Source organism: Lynx rufus, unplaced genomic scaffold (assembly GCF_022079265.1).
Source record: "Lynx rufus isolate CCGP_SWC_20201006 ecotype Redwood Valley unplaced genomic scaffold, mLynRuf1.p SCAF_2, whole genome shotgun sequence".
Taxonomy (NCBI): domain Eukaryota; kingdom Metazoa; phylum Chordata; class Mammalia; order Carnivora; family Felidae; genus Lynx; species Lynx rufus.
The window spans coordinates 62,153,643-62,170,264 of record NW_025814834.1 but is presented as its reverse complement, the minus strand read 5'-3'; the positions used below and the strand labels follow the sequence as shown (position 1 = coordinate 62,170,264).

Genomic DNA, 16,622 nt, shown 5'->3' with positions numbered 1-16,622 from the left:
GTATGTCATTCATTCAGGAAATAATTATTGAGTGTCTGCCATGTGTCAGGAACTGTTATGGCAGTAAACAAAACGAGTTCTCTGCTCTTAAGGACCTTAACATTTTATTGGGGGAGACAGCAGATAAATAAATGTGCAGTGTGTCAGATGAGGATAAATGCTTGAAGAAAAATAAAGGAGCTGTAAGGGTAGTGTCTGGTGAAGGGGGGTGCTGTTTTTTAAAGGGTGGTCAGAAGAGGCCTCTGATAGGATGACACTTAAAAGAATGGGAATTTGGTTTTGTATTTCCAAACCTCAGTGAAATGCAAGCTGTGATTGATAACAATAACTTTAAGAAATAAAAATATTTTCACAGCCTAGGATGTGGCATTGGATATGGTTATTTGCATCGAATACCAACACGCCCATTTGAAGAAGGGAAGAAAATTTCTCTTCCTGGACAGATGACTGGTACACCTATTACTCCTCTTAAAGATGGATTTACAGAGGTGAGATAATTTTACTACCTGATGATGTATAAAGTTTTCGCTAAAACGAGTCAAGTGTCAGTGTGTGTGGTAGTAGCAGTAATGGAGATAGGGTAAGAGAGGAGTTAAGTGTTGACCATGTTGAATTTGAAACCTGTGGATCTGGATTTCAGGAACGAGGACAAGACTAGACATACAGATTTGGGAATCATCAGCAAAGAGAGGGTAATTTAACCTAATGAGCAGCGATAAAAATTATTGAGGGATTGGGCCTGGTGGATCAGAGGACTGAGGTTAGAATCTTGAACATTCCTAATATTTAAATGGATGGGCAGAAAGGGGATCCAGGAAAGAACAGGGATCCGACAGAGGAAGTCCAAAGGGAAGACAGAAATCCAAAGGGAGGACAAAGCATCAAGAAAAATTAAGAGAAGTCAGGTTAGAGAAGGAGTGACAAACACATGTCCTGGGCTAGGACACTTTCAGAGACTGGCAGCGGGCAGAGATCAAGTCACAGGATGGAGGGCAAATGGTGGTAAGGTGGTAATGATAGCTGGTGCTTAATCTTTCAAGAAACTGAACTAGAAACAAAGCAAGATGCTGTGTGGGGATGCTTACAAGATCAAAGTAAGACTTTTTAAGGATAAGGTATTTGTACAGGCTTAACAGGCTTTTATTTTTTATTTATTTTTTTAATGTTTATCTATTTTGAGAGTGTGAGTGCGAGAGTGGGGAAGGGGCAGAGAGAGAGGGAGAGAGAATCCCATGCAGTCTCCACACTGTCAGTACAGACCCCAGTCATGACCGCAACCACAAGACTTGGACTCTTAACCAGCTGAGTCACCTAGGCGCCTCAGGCTTTTAGCATGCTTTCTATGAAAGCCTCAAAGGACAGTTAACTCTTGTCTGCATGACTAAATAAAAACCAAACATCCAGAAGGAAAATGCTACAGCTATAAAGAAAGAAAGGGCTGCCACCACTAGCCTCAGTTCTAAAGAAAGTAGAAAAAATGCTACAGGGAAGTGTAACCTTTCCTCACTCCCCTCCCCTGCCATTGACTGACAGCCAGAGCCCATGTAGTTACATGTTAATCTGCTGCTCCTCATCTGTGGTTTCTGCCCCAGATAAGCCTCTGTGGGCAGTCTGGAAGACCAGAGGCTGAAATGGCAGCTAGGGAAAAGGGCTAGAGGGCACTGGAGCTGGCGGAAGTTGGAGTATCCAGAGATGAAACCACCCATCCACCCATCCATAGACTCCATATAGACTTATCCCTCCCCCACCCCAGAAGGTGGGGGTCTGGCTGCCACATTCATTCATTGATGAGAAAAGATAAGGTGGACTGAAGGGTTAGACATCTTGAGAAACTTTTAAGGACTCCATTCCACATTAAGACTTTGAGCTGACTTCTTCCGGGAACGATGAAAGTTACAACTGGCTGAGAACTCAGAGAAGAGAAAAACAGTGTTTTCAAGGTGGAGTAAAATGAGTTTTGGGCATCTGTGAAGGAGGAAAACGTAGAATCTCCTCCTAGGGTGGGAGTAGCTAGAACAGTGTGTGTAATGGGGGAGATGCCACGTGTCCAGAGACTGGAAGTGACCGGATGGGAAGGTGTTTATAGCACGTGGTCCTTGACATGTAACAAAAATAGGAAGGAGTGTCTGAAGGCAGAAGTGCCAGGCGAAAACGTTGACAGCTAGTATGATCAAAAAAGGTACCTGTTAGAAACAAAACAAATGAGCAAAGGGAAAAAGAGGCAAACCAAGAAACAGACTCTTAACTACAGAGAACTGACAGTAACCAGAGGGGAGAAGGGTGGGAGGATGGGTTAAATAGGTGATGGGGTTTAAGGCGTGCACTTGTGATGAGCACCAGATGTTGTGTGGAAGTGTTAAATGACTATATTGTACACCTGAAATTTAATATTACACTGTATATTAACTGGAATTTAAATAAAAACTAAAACAAAGCGGTATCTGTCGGACCAGTGAGAGACAGTGTATATATTTTCTTTGAAATAAACCTGAGTGGTTTTTCTTTCTTTTTTTTTTTTTTTGGCAGGTCCAGCTGTCCTCAGTTAATCCTCCATCTTTGTCACCACCAGGAACTACAGAAATTGAACAGGGACTGTCTGGACTTTCTATTAGCTCAACTCCACCAGCTGTCAGTAATGTTCTCAGTACAGGTGAGCAGAAAAATCTATTCTCTTTTCAACTTACTTTGTTTTACATGATCTTCTTTTCTGCCTCAAGCCATAGAGTTTAAAAATTAATGCCAGTGTACTTTGAAAACTGTAGATATGTCCGGCATTTAAACCACTTCTCAGTGTATTTTAGACAAGTTGTAGAGTCAGGACTGTACCTTTAAATTCTGTTTGCTCTATCTATTTCCTCAACAAATGTTTGCAGTATCCCCTGGATAGTAAACGCTGGAGATAAAAGAAGTGAGCAGGATAACGTTCTCTTCCTAGAGGGTTCAGTCTTGCTCAGGGGACACATACATGTCTTCCTCCTTTTCTGTATTTCTCGTTCTACCTAATACAGTCATTTTTTGTTTCAGTTTTTATTCCAGCAGCTTTATTGAGATATAATTTACATGCCATACAATTCACCCTTTGAAAGTATACAATTCAGTGGGATTTTTTTCAGTGTATTTGTGCAAAGTTGTGCAACCATCATGTCAGTCAATTTTAGAACATTTCATTACTCCAGAAGAAACCCTATACCCTGTATCTTCATTTACTGTTTTTCCCCAGCCCCCTCAGGCCTAGACAATTCCTAATCTTTCTTTCTGTGGATTTTCCTAATATAGACATTTCATGCAGTATGCATGGTTTCTGTGACTGGCTTCTTTCACATAGAATAATGCTCTCAAGGTTCCTCCGTGTTGTATCATATATTAATACTTCCTTTTTAACGGCTAGATAATGTTCTTTTGTATGGACATGCCACATTTTGTTTATCCATTAATCAGTTGAGGGACATTGAGGTGGTTTCTACTTTTTTGGCTGTTATGAATAATACTGCCAAGAACATTTGTGTACAGGTTTTTACATGGACCTATGTCTTCGTTTTTCTTGGTTATATTCCTAGACGTGAGATTGCTTCATCACATGACATAGATCTTAGCTTGGTAGGTTGGTAGAGTTTACTTTTCTCTTGCCTTTTTAAAAATCTCCTGTTTTCTGGTTTTGTTTCTTGATAATACCAAGAGTATATTATTTAATTAAATACTGAGGAAGCAAAAGAAATACTGACATAGTTTAGTTGTATTTCATTAATACCTTTTATTCTTGAGCTCCTTTTAATATTTGTGTTCAAAATTTGTTCATACTTGGCTTTGTTCTGGAATGGACTTAGAATGTATTCACCAAGATGCAGTTAAGTTCAACAGTTTATTTCTGCAATTGGTCCCTTTGGTTCAAATCCCAGCCCTTTTCAGAGTCTTCATTTTATTTCCCAAAGATGTGTTTTTCTAGATAATATTTAAAATTTCAATTTTTGGGGGCACCTGGGTGGCACAGTTGATTGGGCAGCCAACTCTTGATTTTGGCTCAGGCCATGATCTCATGGTTCATGGGGTCAAGCCCTGCATCAGGCTCCGTGCTAATGGCACAGAAACTGCTTGGGATTCTCTCTCTCTCTCTCTCTCTCTCTCTCTCTCTCTCTCTCTCCCTCCCTCCCTCCCTCCCTCCCTCCCTCCCTCCCTCCCTCCCTCTCCCCCCCCTTTCAAAAATAAACATTAAAATTTCAACTTTTTATAATTAAAAATTTCAAACAGTCTAAAATAGGTGGTATGGTACTGTGAACCCCCAACACCCAGCTTCACCAGTTTTCAATATGGTGATATACCTCTCTACCCCCTACCATTTGCTTGTTTTTTTCCCCAGCTTTTTTACAATATAATTTGCATACCATAAGATTAACTCACTGTATGCATACATCTCAATGATTTTTAGTAAATTTATGAAGTTGTGCAGTCATCATCACAATCCAGTTTTAGAACATTGCCTAGATGAAATTAAATATTAATGTCATCAATATCAAGTCATAGATCCAGTTGGGATCCAGTTTAAAGTTTATTTCACTTGAGCATTGTTGGCATCTTGTTTTTATATTGTGGGGTTTTTCCTTACATTCCATCAGATGGTCCTCTAGTTTATTCCTGAATAGACTTAGTAAAGGTGGGTTGGTGTAACTGCCACGGGAGCAGACCATATCTTCCCTCACTACATTATGGTTACACTTGTGTTATCTTAAAAGCATGTGCTGGGATCCCTGGCCTTATTACGCTGTGGAGAATGGCTTCTTGAATATTAAAAGATAGAAATGTAAATAAAGCAATACTCAGAAAAGACTGAAATCAACATTTTCACTCTGAATAAATCAATTAAAAAATTGAGTATTCTTGCAGTGTGACATGTGAGAACCCACTTTTTGTTAGGCATTTACTTACCCATCTTTGCTTTTAAGTAATTTGCCGCAAAGTAGCCCAAGCAGTAACTGTAGAAACATTAAAAGTATCTTTAAAAAAGAAAACTCCTGTATAGATTTGAAAATTTTTGGATTATGAAATTTTAGAAAATGAATATATCGTTTTGAAATAGCATTAATCAGGTGACCTTTTTGCTACCCACCCTCATGCCTCACATTTCTTGTCCCCTCCCCTGCTTGAGTTTTCTGCAGAGAACTCCCACCATTTTGCATGTTGGTTATTTTACTTGTTCAATCTCTGTGTCCCTTTTCCTGTCCATTATTAGAATATATCCTGAAGGTAGTGATTTCTAATTTCTTTATGTTGTAGAGTGCCTCAGTGCCTAGAACAATGTCTAACGTATATATAGATATCATAGGTGCCCCCAAAAAGCTGGAATTAACAAACATAGTAGTCAACCAACTTTCATGAGAATCTGATGAAAGCAAAGAACCCTCTTCTTCTTTTACATGCCTCCAATTTCTGCAGAAAAGTAAATACATGAAAAAGTAATTATATGAAAAGGGTTGCTTCATGCTTTTAGGCACAGTTCATTCCTGCTACCATATTTAAGCACATTTCTGTAAGAAAATCTGGACTCCGTGTGCACTATTGTTTGGATAACAGCAAAGCCTCTAGCATGAGTAGGTGGTAGACATTAATAGATAACCTTTATTATGTAGAATCCTAAGAGTTACTTGCATTTGAAGAACATAACCTTCTCAAGCTAATAACATCAGTAAAAAGACTTCAGAGGAGTGTCACAGAGCCTGTAGATCAAAAGGAAATGGAAATTCAGGAAGCCAGGTCGTTCTCTCCATCTCTGGAGGCCCACATGCTCTCTTGTCTCTTCCAGGCCATCTGCATCTTCTCCCCTTTCACAGACCAGCATTCATGGTTTCAAAGGGCACATGGTCCCCGCCCCCCCCCCCCCCCCCCCCCAGCCAGCAGCCCTAGGTTTATGGGGCATTCTAGTTCAGGAGCCCCATAGAGATTGACTAGAATCCTCGAGTCTCATTTCTGAATTTGTAAAACAGTTTTCTAATCTAGCCTTATGTCAGGTATAAAATTCTTGTCCAATGAGCTTAGCTGGGGTGGGTTTGCAGAGCCTCCCGCCCTCTTAGCCGAGACTCTGCTAACAGTCTTTGTTAAAGGCCGCAGGCAGAGTATGTAGATCAGCTAAGACAGTCGGTGAAGCAGCCAGAAGCCGGGCCTGAATGAGTCCCACGGAATGAAGACCCTACCGTGGTGGTGAGGGAAGGGGTCTGAAGACTGTCCTAATAAAGTGTCTTTGTTCTTTGTCAGCTGAATTTGTTAGAAATTTTGTTTAAGATCATGTTTTTGTTTTAGGTGTACCAACAGTACCATTATTGCCACCACAAGTAAGCCAGTCCCTCACTTCTGTGCCACCAATGAATCCAGCTACTACATTACCAGGTAAGCAGCAGGAGACTGGAGATGTATGTAGTGATAATAGCATTAGTAATATTGTGCACCTTAAAAAACAGTGGGAAAAACCATATACCTCTGTGGTGACTTTTTATGTCTTTTCATCTCATTTTATCTTTGCTATAACTTTGTGATAAATGAGAGTAAGTAGCAGTGAGCTGTCAGTCACCAGCTGTTAACTTCTGAGCCCCAGGCTCCTGTCCTCAGCCAGCTATGCCTCCAGTGCAGCGTGAGGCAGGAAGAAGGAATATGCAAAAGTTCTGTGCTGAAAGAGAGCATTCCATATTAGCTTCTTTAGAAGCTTTAACATGAAGTTAGACTTGTGTTTATTTCTTAACTGTTCCCAGTGAAGACCAAGTTTCTTCACCCATCAGATAACAATCTTATTTCAGGGATAACGGTGTTATTAGCAATAACACTATTATTTCAGGGATCAAATATACTTGCATCATGAGAGCCTTTAATTGTATGACTGAAGATGTCATTGCACACACATATTTAGTGATTAACCAAGTGTGTACACGGACACACACAGAGAGAGTGGTAAAGCAATGTGGTAAAATGTTGACATGTGGGGAATTTGAGTGAAAGGTATATATAATATATAAAAGGTATATATATATATTATAGTTATATAAACTACTTTCGCAACTGTAAGTCTGAAATTATTTCAGAAAAAAATTAAAAAGCCAGAAGGATTGTGAACCTCAGCCATTCAAAGAGAAATTTAATTCCGTTTACTACCGTACTTGCTGACATAAATCAGCTCTTCCCCGCGACACTCAGGCCATCGTCGTTCTTGCTCTTGGGTTTGGAGGTACTCGAGTGTCTTTTAAGCCTTACCTACTTAGCCATCTAATCACTTAGGTACAGAAAGACATTTCACATAGTGAGCTTTGTTGTTTTGTGAATGTTATGATACAGAACTGCCCCACAGTAAGTGGACTTCTGGTGTTCTCAGTTTGAAGTGGGTAGTATTTTTTTCAAAACATGAGGATTGAATGTTTTCCCCGGAGGAAGTGGTTTTATGATTTGTTCTCTGCCTTCTCTTTAGGTCTGATGCCTTTACCAGCAGGACTACCTAACCTGCCCGCCCTCCCCAACCTCAACCTCCCTACACCGCACGTCATGCCAGGCGTCAGCTTACCAGAACTGGTGAACGCGGGTATGTGGCCCATCTTGCCTTCCTAGGACTCTGTCTAAATAAAAAGCTTTTACCCAGGAAAGCAGATCCTCTATTGCAGTTTTTTCTGGAAAGGGCAGATCAGTTGAACAAATTTCAGCTGCTTCAAATAAATATTATTTTTTTTATTTAAAAAGCTTAAAAAAGAGGAAGAATATTTTTGTGATTCTCCTCTACTTGGCCGCCTCTCTTCCATTTTCCTCTCCTTGCACCCTGACAGCCCAGATACCAGAAAGGCCAGTTGTAGAAATAAAGCACAGCAGTGTGGTGCTGCTTTGACTGAACTGTACGGAAGGTGTGCATTCACCCAGTGCAAGTGAATGGACTACTCGTGTTTGGGTAGCTGCCACCAGCGGTGTTTGTTTTGAGTAGCCAAGACCAGAAACGTGGGCTGTGAAACTGTCACCCTTGCTCAGCTGGCTGGGTTTGTTGTTATTTGATACGTATTCTCTGTTACTAATAGATGTTTTTATGATAAAAACTGAGAGAGACTTTCGCTACACATAGTTAAGCTGGCAGATGCTCCAAGTATTTACGCTCAGATTTTATGCCCTGATGAAAATGAAGCAGCAGAGTGGCCCACAAGTCTGTTCTTTCAGTTAACGATTACTCACCTTCAACTTTGAGAGGACCGCATGTCAAGGCGACTGCTAATTGCTCATTTCAGTAGCTAGGCCCCTTGGTGATGTCAGGGAGTGTGCACGGTCGTGTTTCTGTCTCGGTTGTAGCTGTCCCCATTGTGCCGTCCCCATCTGTATGTATTCATCACCTGTCCTCATGGACGCATTTACTTTCTGCCCAGTAGTTTAAAAAAAAAAAAAGGAAGACTAGTAAACCCTCATGTTTACCCTGTCTTACCACTCCTTTTGTTTTTTCTATTGTGCCCTGTATTCTTGGCTTCATCCGCCCTTTCCTCGACTTAACAGATAGACCCTAAGAGCATTGAGGTTTTCACCAGCCCGCTAGTTGCTCTGAATATATCGTACCTTCTGCCGTTCCTTTGTTTCTTAAAAAAGCAATGCTCTTTTCCTTCATTCTCCATTTTGAAATCCTCACGTTGAGCCCACCAAGCGTAATGGTTACCAGTCAATCAGAGGGCTTGAACAGAGGCTGAGTGCTTACGGTGAGGTGAGGCTACGGGAGGAGGCTACAGGACAAGTGCCTCCCTCCCCAGGCCGGCCCGTCTCCTCTTCCTGTTTCTGTCCAGAGGGCCCCTCTGACTCAGCTGGGGGCTTGCCTGACTGAAGGGGAGTTACGTCCAACACTAGTGTGGCCATATTGCTTGCCGGGTGGGCTTCTGCCTGTCCTAACGGGGAGAATCATTTCTTCTTTGAACTGGCTGAGTCACATGGAGGTTGTGGAGTCTGGAAGGCGGGAACCTTTCCTTCTGGCCAGCTGGTCTTGGATTGGATATCTAACCCTAACTGTCCTGGCCTCCACCTGAGGATAAGCAGAAGTTGAGATTTGTGGTATCTCTCCTTGGCTTCAGTTTCCTTAATGAAATGCAAATAAAAACAGTCACGTGATGATGACAGCTGCTCTTTCAGTGCTGGGAGGATGTATGATCTGTGCCGTTTTTGTCCTAGGTTTGCCACCTCTTCCTTCCTTGCCTCCCCGAAACTTACCTGGCATTGCACCTCTCCCCATGCCATCCGAGTTCCTCCCGTCATTCCCTTTGGTTCCAGAGGTGTCTTCTGCAACGAGCTCAGGGGAGCTGTTACCCTCCCTCGCACCCACCGGGAGCCCACCCTCTGACCCTGTCACGACCACTGCAAAGGCAGACGCTGCCTCCGCACCCACCGCGGATGTGACGCCCCCCACTCCCAAGGCCCCCACCACTGTTGAGGACAGAGTCTGCGAATCCAGCCCAGCCGGCGAGAAGCCTGCTTCTGCAGTTACGGATGCAAGTGCCTCCGAGTCACCTTAACTTTGAACCGGTCTTCAGAATTGGTGTGGTGGGCTTTGTCTAACCACAGGAGCGTGTCTGGAAATGCAAACTCTCATTAATTTCATACTAGTTTGTACCGTATCTGTAGGCATCCTGTAAATAATTCTAAGGGGAAGACTAAGAAAGAGGACGTGGGCTTGTATCCTGCCAAGTCGGGGTGGGGCTCATAGGCTGGGAGGGAAATGTCAGAAAGTGCTTGTATTTTAAAAACAACCAAAAAGAATTTAAGAGTGGCTTGCTGCCAGGTTTCCACTGCCATTCGTGGGGGTACACATCTTTGGGAAAGGTGACAGGGCATCCACGAGGCTCCCTGTCCCCCTGCTGCTCCTCCTGTAAGAAAATGAAATATTTTATGCCTAGTACTCACATGCAACATTTCTTGTATTTTGTAAGTCGTTTTTGAGAATGCCGACCACCTCACTTAAATCGTGAAAGGAACAGATATTTTACTTTTGGTTTCTGTGAGTCAATCTCTAAAGGTTTACACGAAAATTCCAACTAAAGATGTTTGTTAAAGTTACACAGTGTGCACTATGAATTGGACATCTTTTTATTCAGCCTATTCACAGATCTTTGTTTAGAGCTCTCAGAATTACTCAGACAACATTTTGTAACTGCTGCTGTTGCTTTATACGTCCACCATCAAATGGCATTTAAAAAGAAATAAAGGAAATGCTGCACAGTTTTAAACCAGAAGGTGGCACTTTGTGGCTACTTCTAATATTATAGCTATACTGGACAAGCATAGATTCAGCAATAAATTACAGTAATTTTATTTTTCTTCTTGTGGTGCATTTAAATGACAACTCCTAATTGCCATGTATGCACTGGTTACTCTCAAGTATGTCACACATCTTTAATGTAATTTTTCATGTCTTTTGTTGGCTCTCTCCGAAGTTTTCTAAGAGATGGTAAGTTAAGTGGAATTGATTTATTGAATGAAATTAAATGCATATTATATCTGTTTTTTAAATAAGACAAAAGAGGTTCATCAGTTATTGACCTGGTAGTAGCATGAATGTTGCTAAGGGCCCAGCACATGTAATTGAGCTGCGACCGCTCAGCCGGAAGCTAGACTTGCCAGCGCCAACCTAGTGCCTCTGACGGGGGGGCCCAGCACCAGCCAATTTTTAGGATATATCCACTACTGAACCAGGTTTGTACTTCACGCTGAATGATAAAAGAAGGCTCCAGCTCTGAGCACTAGCTTCTTCTGTTTGCGTTGTAAATATAATTCTAGAATATTTCAGTTAGCAGTCCTATTTTTTTTAACAAGAGCTTGTAACTGGTAGGAAAAATATTCACAAGCATACTTAAATGTTATATGATTTTTTACTTTCCAGTATAGGAAGAGGTGAGCAAGTTGTTATTACTTTCTAAAAGATGCTCATATTTTTTAAAATGTCAAGGAGGTACCTTAGTGGAAAGCAAGTTTTACGCTTTAAAAGTGATTAAAAAACAAAAAACAAAAACAGCAGCTCTTCCAATGCAGTGATTCTTAACTCTTGTGAGGTCACAGTTCTCATTTGAGAATGATGACAGCCCTGGACCGTCTTCCCAGAAAAAGGAACGCAAGCATATATAAAACACTAAGCTCTGGAGAGAGAGGGATTCTTAGCACTCGCTTGGAAGCTAGGCACAGAGTTGGTCTATGTTGGCTCATTGGATCTTCCTGAGGTGCGAAACACGTATTTTAGATACTCCCTGCTTCCTTCTGGAAAACCAGATTCAGTGTTTATGGAAGTAGGGATCCTGTACTGGGCCCAGAGACACAGATATAAAAGATACGTGTCCCTGCCAGGAAGCCACTTACTGTGGCTGCGTAGCGAATAGAGCTTGGGGTGTGGGGTGTGGGGTGTGTCGGGCCTCAGGGCAGTCCTGAGGTGTTCTAACCATGGAGATGAGCTCTCTGGCCAGCCCTTGGTGGAAGGATCACATGCACTCAGAATTACCTTTGAACTCCCTATATCACTCAGTGTTCCCAAGTTCACACAAGAGAGACACGATTGAGGCAGTGATGGTGGAGGATGTTTGGAATAAACTCAGTTATCACAAATATTCTGAAAATAATGGAGGCTTAAAAAAGTTTTTCTCCCGAATTCAATAGAGATAGTCTGGTAGAGGCAGGATTGGTCCGTTAAGAACGTCAGAGACCTCAGCCCCTATCTGTAGTTCTGGAGAGTGTTCTTTCTCCATTTGCATGGTCATCCCGTGGACCCGGATGGCAGGTGGAGCCCCAGCCAGAAGAAGAGAAAGGTACATCCCCCTTTGCGTTGGGGATAATTCAGAGAAGTGTCACACAGCCCTGTGGTTTGCATCCTCCTGGCCAGTGTGGAGTTACATGGCCACTTCTCCCTGAAGGGGAAGCAAAGAAGTGAAGTCTTTATCCTGCCCTGTGCCCAGCTATTACTGAGGAGGAAGAAGAGGAACTAGTGAGGCCGGATGAGCAGCCCTGCTGCCCCCCTGTGGGACTGGACTGAGCCCTTGGCGTGGCCCGTGTGGAGCCAGAAGAGGCAGTCCGGTGAGGGTGCTGGGGAGATGGGCGGGAAGGTTCCTGAGATGACATTTGACGTGAAGAGTTACTCAGGCAAAGGAGGAGGCAGAAAGCTAGGTTAGGGAGAGTCTGAAGTCTTTGAGGAATGGCCAGGAGCAGAGTGCACAGGGGGCCCCGAGTGCCAGGCCGGGGAGTTAGGGCTTTATCTTAAAAATAGGGGTCCCTGAAGGGGTACAAGCTCAGATCTGCATTTGAGAAAGCTTGTCTAGCGGCCGGGAGGCTGGAGCGTCTGCAGCAGCCCCTTCAGGGTGGATGGAAGAAATTGACTTGCTGCTGTCACCCAGAGGCATCTTTGGTAGCTAAGACCGTGAGGAGGATTTCCCCTTTGGGCTTTGTTCCTGTTTTATCCTTAGTTCATTATTAAGCACACTTACCAAGAACAGCCACGTTTAGCTCATTTGCCTGACCATTGAAAAAGGAAATGCAATGAAAAACACCTTTATTTGTGAGACACCAGTTAAGGTTCAGGGATGGCTGTGCCTTGGCCTGAAGGTGAAAGCCTTCCCTTTATCAGACCACCTGGTAAGCATAGCATTTCAACCTCTGCTGCAATTAGAATCATCTCAATTAGAGTATGGATTCCTGGGCCCTCGGAGTTTTGAAAAGCTTCCCAGAGGATAAGAGTCGATAAACACATTTCTCTTCCACGCGGAACCTGTTCTCACTCTGGCAGTCCAGAGCTTGGGGAGGTAATAAGACAACACAAAGATCATTGTTTACTAAGATATTTTAGCACTTAGCAAAATGCACATGTTAAGGGACTCGCTTGCTGCTGGTATTTTTTGCATTAGACCTAGGAAGAAGAGCCTCCTGTATTGCTAACCAACATATTCCTGTATAGGCTTCTTGCATATGAGCGAATTTGACTAAATAGAAGAGTGGGAGATTAACAGCCAAAGCCAATTTTTCCAACACCAGAACCACAGGCCAGTGGAAGAGTGCGTGGGACCACCCTCAGGCTGGTAGCATCCTGGGCTCTGGTTTGGGGGGCAGTGGAAGGAATGCACCATTCACGGAGACAGAGCTGCTATCTGTTACAGAGCAGCTGAGGGTTGGATGCAGAAAAAGCTGCCTCTCCAGGGAGTTCCGTGAATATGGGTGCCCTCTGCCCACTTCACCAGTTCAAACGTAACATGAGAAAGCCATCCACCAGTGGGGTTGGGCCCTCAGACTTTCAGTGTTAGCAGAGCTGAGGTTGCACAGTATTTCCTGACAACAGAAACAGGACCCTGGTCCGCGAAGGCCACTGGGACTCAGGTACCTGCTCACTGCTGTTGGGTGAATAGGGGTGCTTGGCTGACTCGATCAGTAGAGCGTGCGACTCTTAATCTTGTAGTGAGATCAAGCCCCACGTTGGGTGCAGAGATTACTTAAAAAAATAAATGAACTCAGTTTTCTTTAAAAAAAAAAAAAAAAAAAGTTACTGAGCCAGCCCTTTGCAGGACAATCTGCCAGGTGAACAAGAGGTAGCAAACTGGCTCCCCCCCGATCCCCACAGACATGGTTCCTTTGAACTGCCCTGTATATATTAAAATGTGAATTAATTGCCAACTTTAAAAATCAGAAAGTTTCACATAAATCCAGATTTCTGGTTTCTCAAAAAGTCCCAAGATCTGGGATTTTTCAGTCCCGCAAGGAAACAATCCCCCTCCACGCCACCCCACCATGAGCCTAAATCTTTGAGTTTGCCAGGGTCCTCACCTGGCCCGCAGGCATCTGAATTTGCAGTGTCTCTCAAGTATTCTCTTGGAAGGGAGCTTCAAAAAGGTAGATGGCCCAGAACCCCGGGGGATCCAGGATCAGAAAACAAGATTGTTCACGGGCTTAATTATTTTGAACCCATGAACCATGGTAGAATGGACACTAAGGTTTACAAAATGTTAAGCAGTCCCTTAAACTATAATAAACTTGGGGGAGAAATAGGTCTGGACGATGATTGGGACAGTGACAGGGATTCGGGTTTCACCAGCCTCTTCCTGAAGCCAATTCTGGGACCCCAAAGCTGTTAGTTATTTACCTTAACAACCAACTCTTGGAATTTATCACCAGTTCTCTTTTTTGGGTATCAAGGAGTGGGTTATAAGAGGTCCTGAATTCCTGAATGGCCGCCTTGCCCTCCACTCTAAATGGCCTCGAGTCCTGGTTCAAGGAAAGTGGCTGACATTTGCCCAGCTCTGACCAAGCTGGTCTGGCTTAAGACTGGAGCCAATAAGTCTGCCTGAGGTTATGGGGGAAGCATGTTTGAGGAGCCCTTGAACTTAGGGTGGCTGGTGGTAGAGTGATGGGAACTTCTTTCTTCTCTTACACACTTGAGTATTGCCACAATCTTTTAAAAACACATTTGAATGCCCTTTTAATTAACAAAAACAACAGGATCATTTCCATGTAGGGGAGAAATGGGACTTATGGGGCCAGGGCTGCCTAGCCTGGAGGGTGGGGACTGGTGATCTCCGGCAGCATTTAAAAGGACTATATGGCTGGTCATATATACGGGGAGCTCTCTACGAAGAAATCTTTAACACTGGCCCCTAGGTTAGAATTATCAGCCACATTAGCCTTAATAGACTTGCACTGTGACTGCCCTACAATGTTGTGTTCGTAAATCAGTTTCGTCAGCAATGTTCCTAAGTCTTCAGACAGCTGTGCTGAGCAGAGAGGCCCATAGACATGGCAAGAGTCCGCCTTGCTTTGGCATTTAGATCTCTGGAAATGATGTGAGCTGTCAGATACAAGAAGCACACACCCTTCTAACATTGTTTCATTTGAAACCAGCAGCTGAACCCCTGTGTGCTTTGGGGCATAAATAATGAGAGGATGCTCTTGTTAGCTGAAACAGGGGCTCAGGGTGCATTTAATAAACGAGGCATTTACCCACCTTGGTCTCTGCCAAGTTTTTGGTTTTGTTTTCCTGGAATGGCAAGGGCATGACAGCTCATTTTTCCAAATTCAAATCTCTTCTAGGCACATAGTATAACCTGAGGGGAAAAAATCCACAGGGATCTCTGACACCCTGGTGTTGCTGTGTTCCAGGAGGGGGTGAGTGAGGGTTGACTGTGCTTGGAACGTGGAAAGAGGCAGAAGAGAGAAACGAGGGGGCCTTGGGCAAGCACAGATTCTGGACTTGCTCCCATGGACTGGTGTTGCTAAGTGTGATACGTGGAGGAAAGTTTTATTTTCTAATGTTAATACCTATATATTTAGCATGTTTTGAAAACCTGAGTTGCTTTGGATGAGGTTAAAGCAGTTTCCTTTACAAATAAACTTTAGTAAGAAAAAGGAATGCATTTAAAGGGAAGTACTGAGTTGACAGCAGGTGCCAGGCGCCATATTGAGCGAGTGTTCTTATTCTCCTGGGCATCCAGCAAGTAGTACCGATATCTCCACTTAACCGTTGAGAAACCTCCTCAACGTACAGTACAGCCGGAAAGCTCTGGGATAGGAACTGACTCCGGGTAGGTCCATCCTGTCCCAGGCCTGTTGTGTCCCCAGAAGCCGGGAGGCCGCGGCGCCTAACGTTGACTCTAGCCCAGAGATTCCTGGTTTCTCCACCGCCCACGTGCAGAGGGAGCCCGGCCCGCAGTGCGCGCCGCGGCCACCAGGTGGCGCCACGAGCCTGGGAAAGCCGCTCCGCGTCGGAGGCCGCGGGGTCTCCGGGCCGGTCTCGCAGGGCCCCTGGGCGGGGCTGGGGCATTGCGGGAGCGGCCCCAAGGGTGGGGGCGCTTTTTGCTCGTTGGAAAGGGACTCTGGGACTTAGTCCCCTGCTTCCCTTCCACCGCAGACGCTTAGCTGGGTGGGGATACAGAAAAGCCTGGGTGCATTCTCCAAAAGGAGTCTTCAACACAATTTTCAAGTAAATATGTCAACCTGAGGGTTGTTAAGATAAAAAGGAAAAGCCCTTCACAAGCCTGTGAACCCCTCCAACACTTCAAGAAACCTCCGGAGTCTGAGCACCTAGTGCGGGAGGAGGGTGAGGAGGAGTCTTGCTTTCCACCATTCCACCGTCCCCTTGGCTCCGCAACCCCAGGTTGACCTTAGGCCCTGGCTGTGGCCGTCACAGCTGAGCCTCCGTGGGCAGACCGGCCTGGGGGCCTCAACCCGGGCTGCGTGCTCCCACCCCAGTGTAATCCTCCCCACGGCTCCGCAGAGGCGAATATTCCCGCTTCGCAGGCAGGCCCCAGTGCAGCTAAGTGGTGGGTTTGGACCCAGGTGTCTCAGCAGCCAAAGGCATTCCACCACACCAATTGTGAGTTAGCGATTTAGTGTCCGGTGTGATGAGTTAGGAGGGTTGGGAGAGCACGGCAGCAGGAAACTTCCATCTGGGGAGATCCAGGAAGGCTTTGACGGCCGGTTGGGGCTCCCGGAGCGGCACTGCAGGCGGAGGGACCCGCAGCCGCGCTGGCGTGAGGTATGTAGCACGCGGCGCGTTCTGGAACCCCGGGTTGCTCTGGGCAGCCGGATCATGAAGGGTGCCGTGAAGGGTGCCGTATGCAGGGGCAGCATCTGCCGCCGGAGGGGTTCAGGGCCAGATCTTGAAAGGCCTTGGATGCCGT

At 44.6% G+C, this 16,622-nt stretch overlaps 1 protein-coding gene across 1 annotated transcript in view; it reads left to right on the top strand.

The window, feature by feature from the left end:
- The window catches only part of GORASP2 (golgi reassembly stacking protein 2), a 34,296-nt gene extending 23,784 nt beyond the window's left edge, over nucleotides 1-10,512 (top strand). Inside the window, exons 6-10 of the mRNA XM_047084658.1 lie at nucleotides 356-488; nucleotides 2,527-2,650; nucleotides 6,289-6,375; nucleotides 7,442-7,552; nucleotides 9,157-10,512. Coding sequence (XP_046940614.1) covers nucleotides 356-488; nucleotides 2,527-2,650; nucleotides 6,289-6,375; nucleotides 7,442-7,552; nucleotides 9,157-9,497 — 796 coding nt within the window. The 3' untranslated portion in view covers nucleotides 9,498-10,512. The remainder of the gene's footprint in view (nucleotides 1-355; nucleotides 489-2,526; nucleotides 2,651-6,288; nucleotides 6,376-7,441; nucleotides 7,553-9,156) is intronic.
- The last annotated feature ends 6,110 nt before the right edge of the window (nucleotides 10,513-16,622 follow it).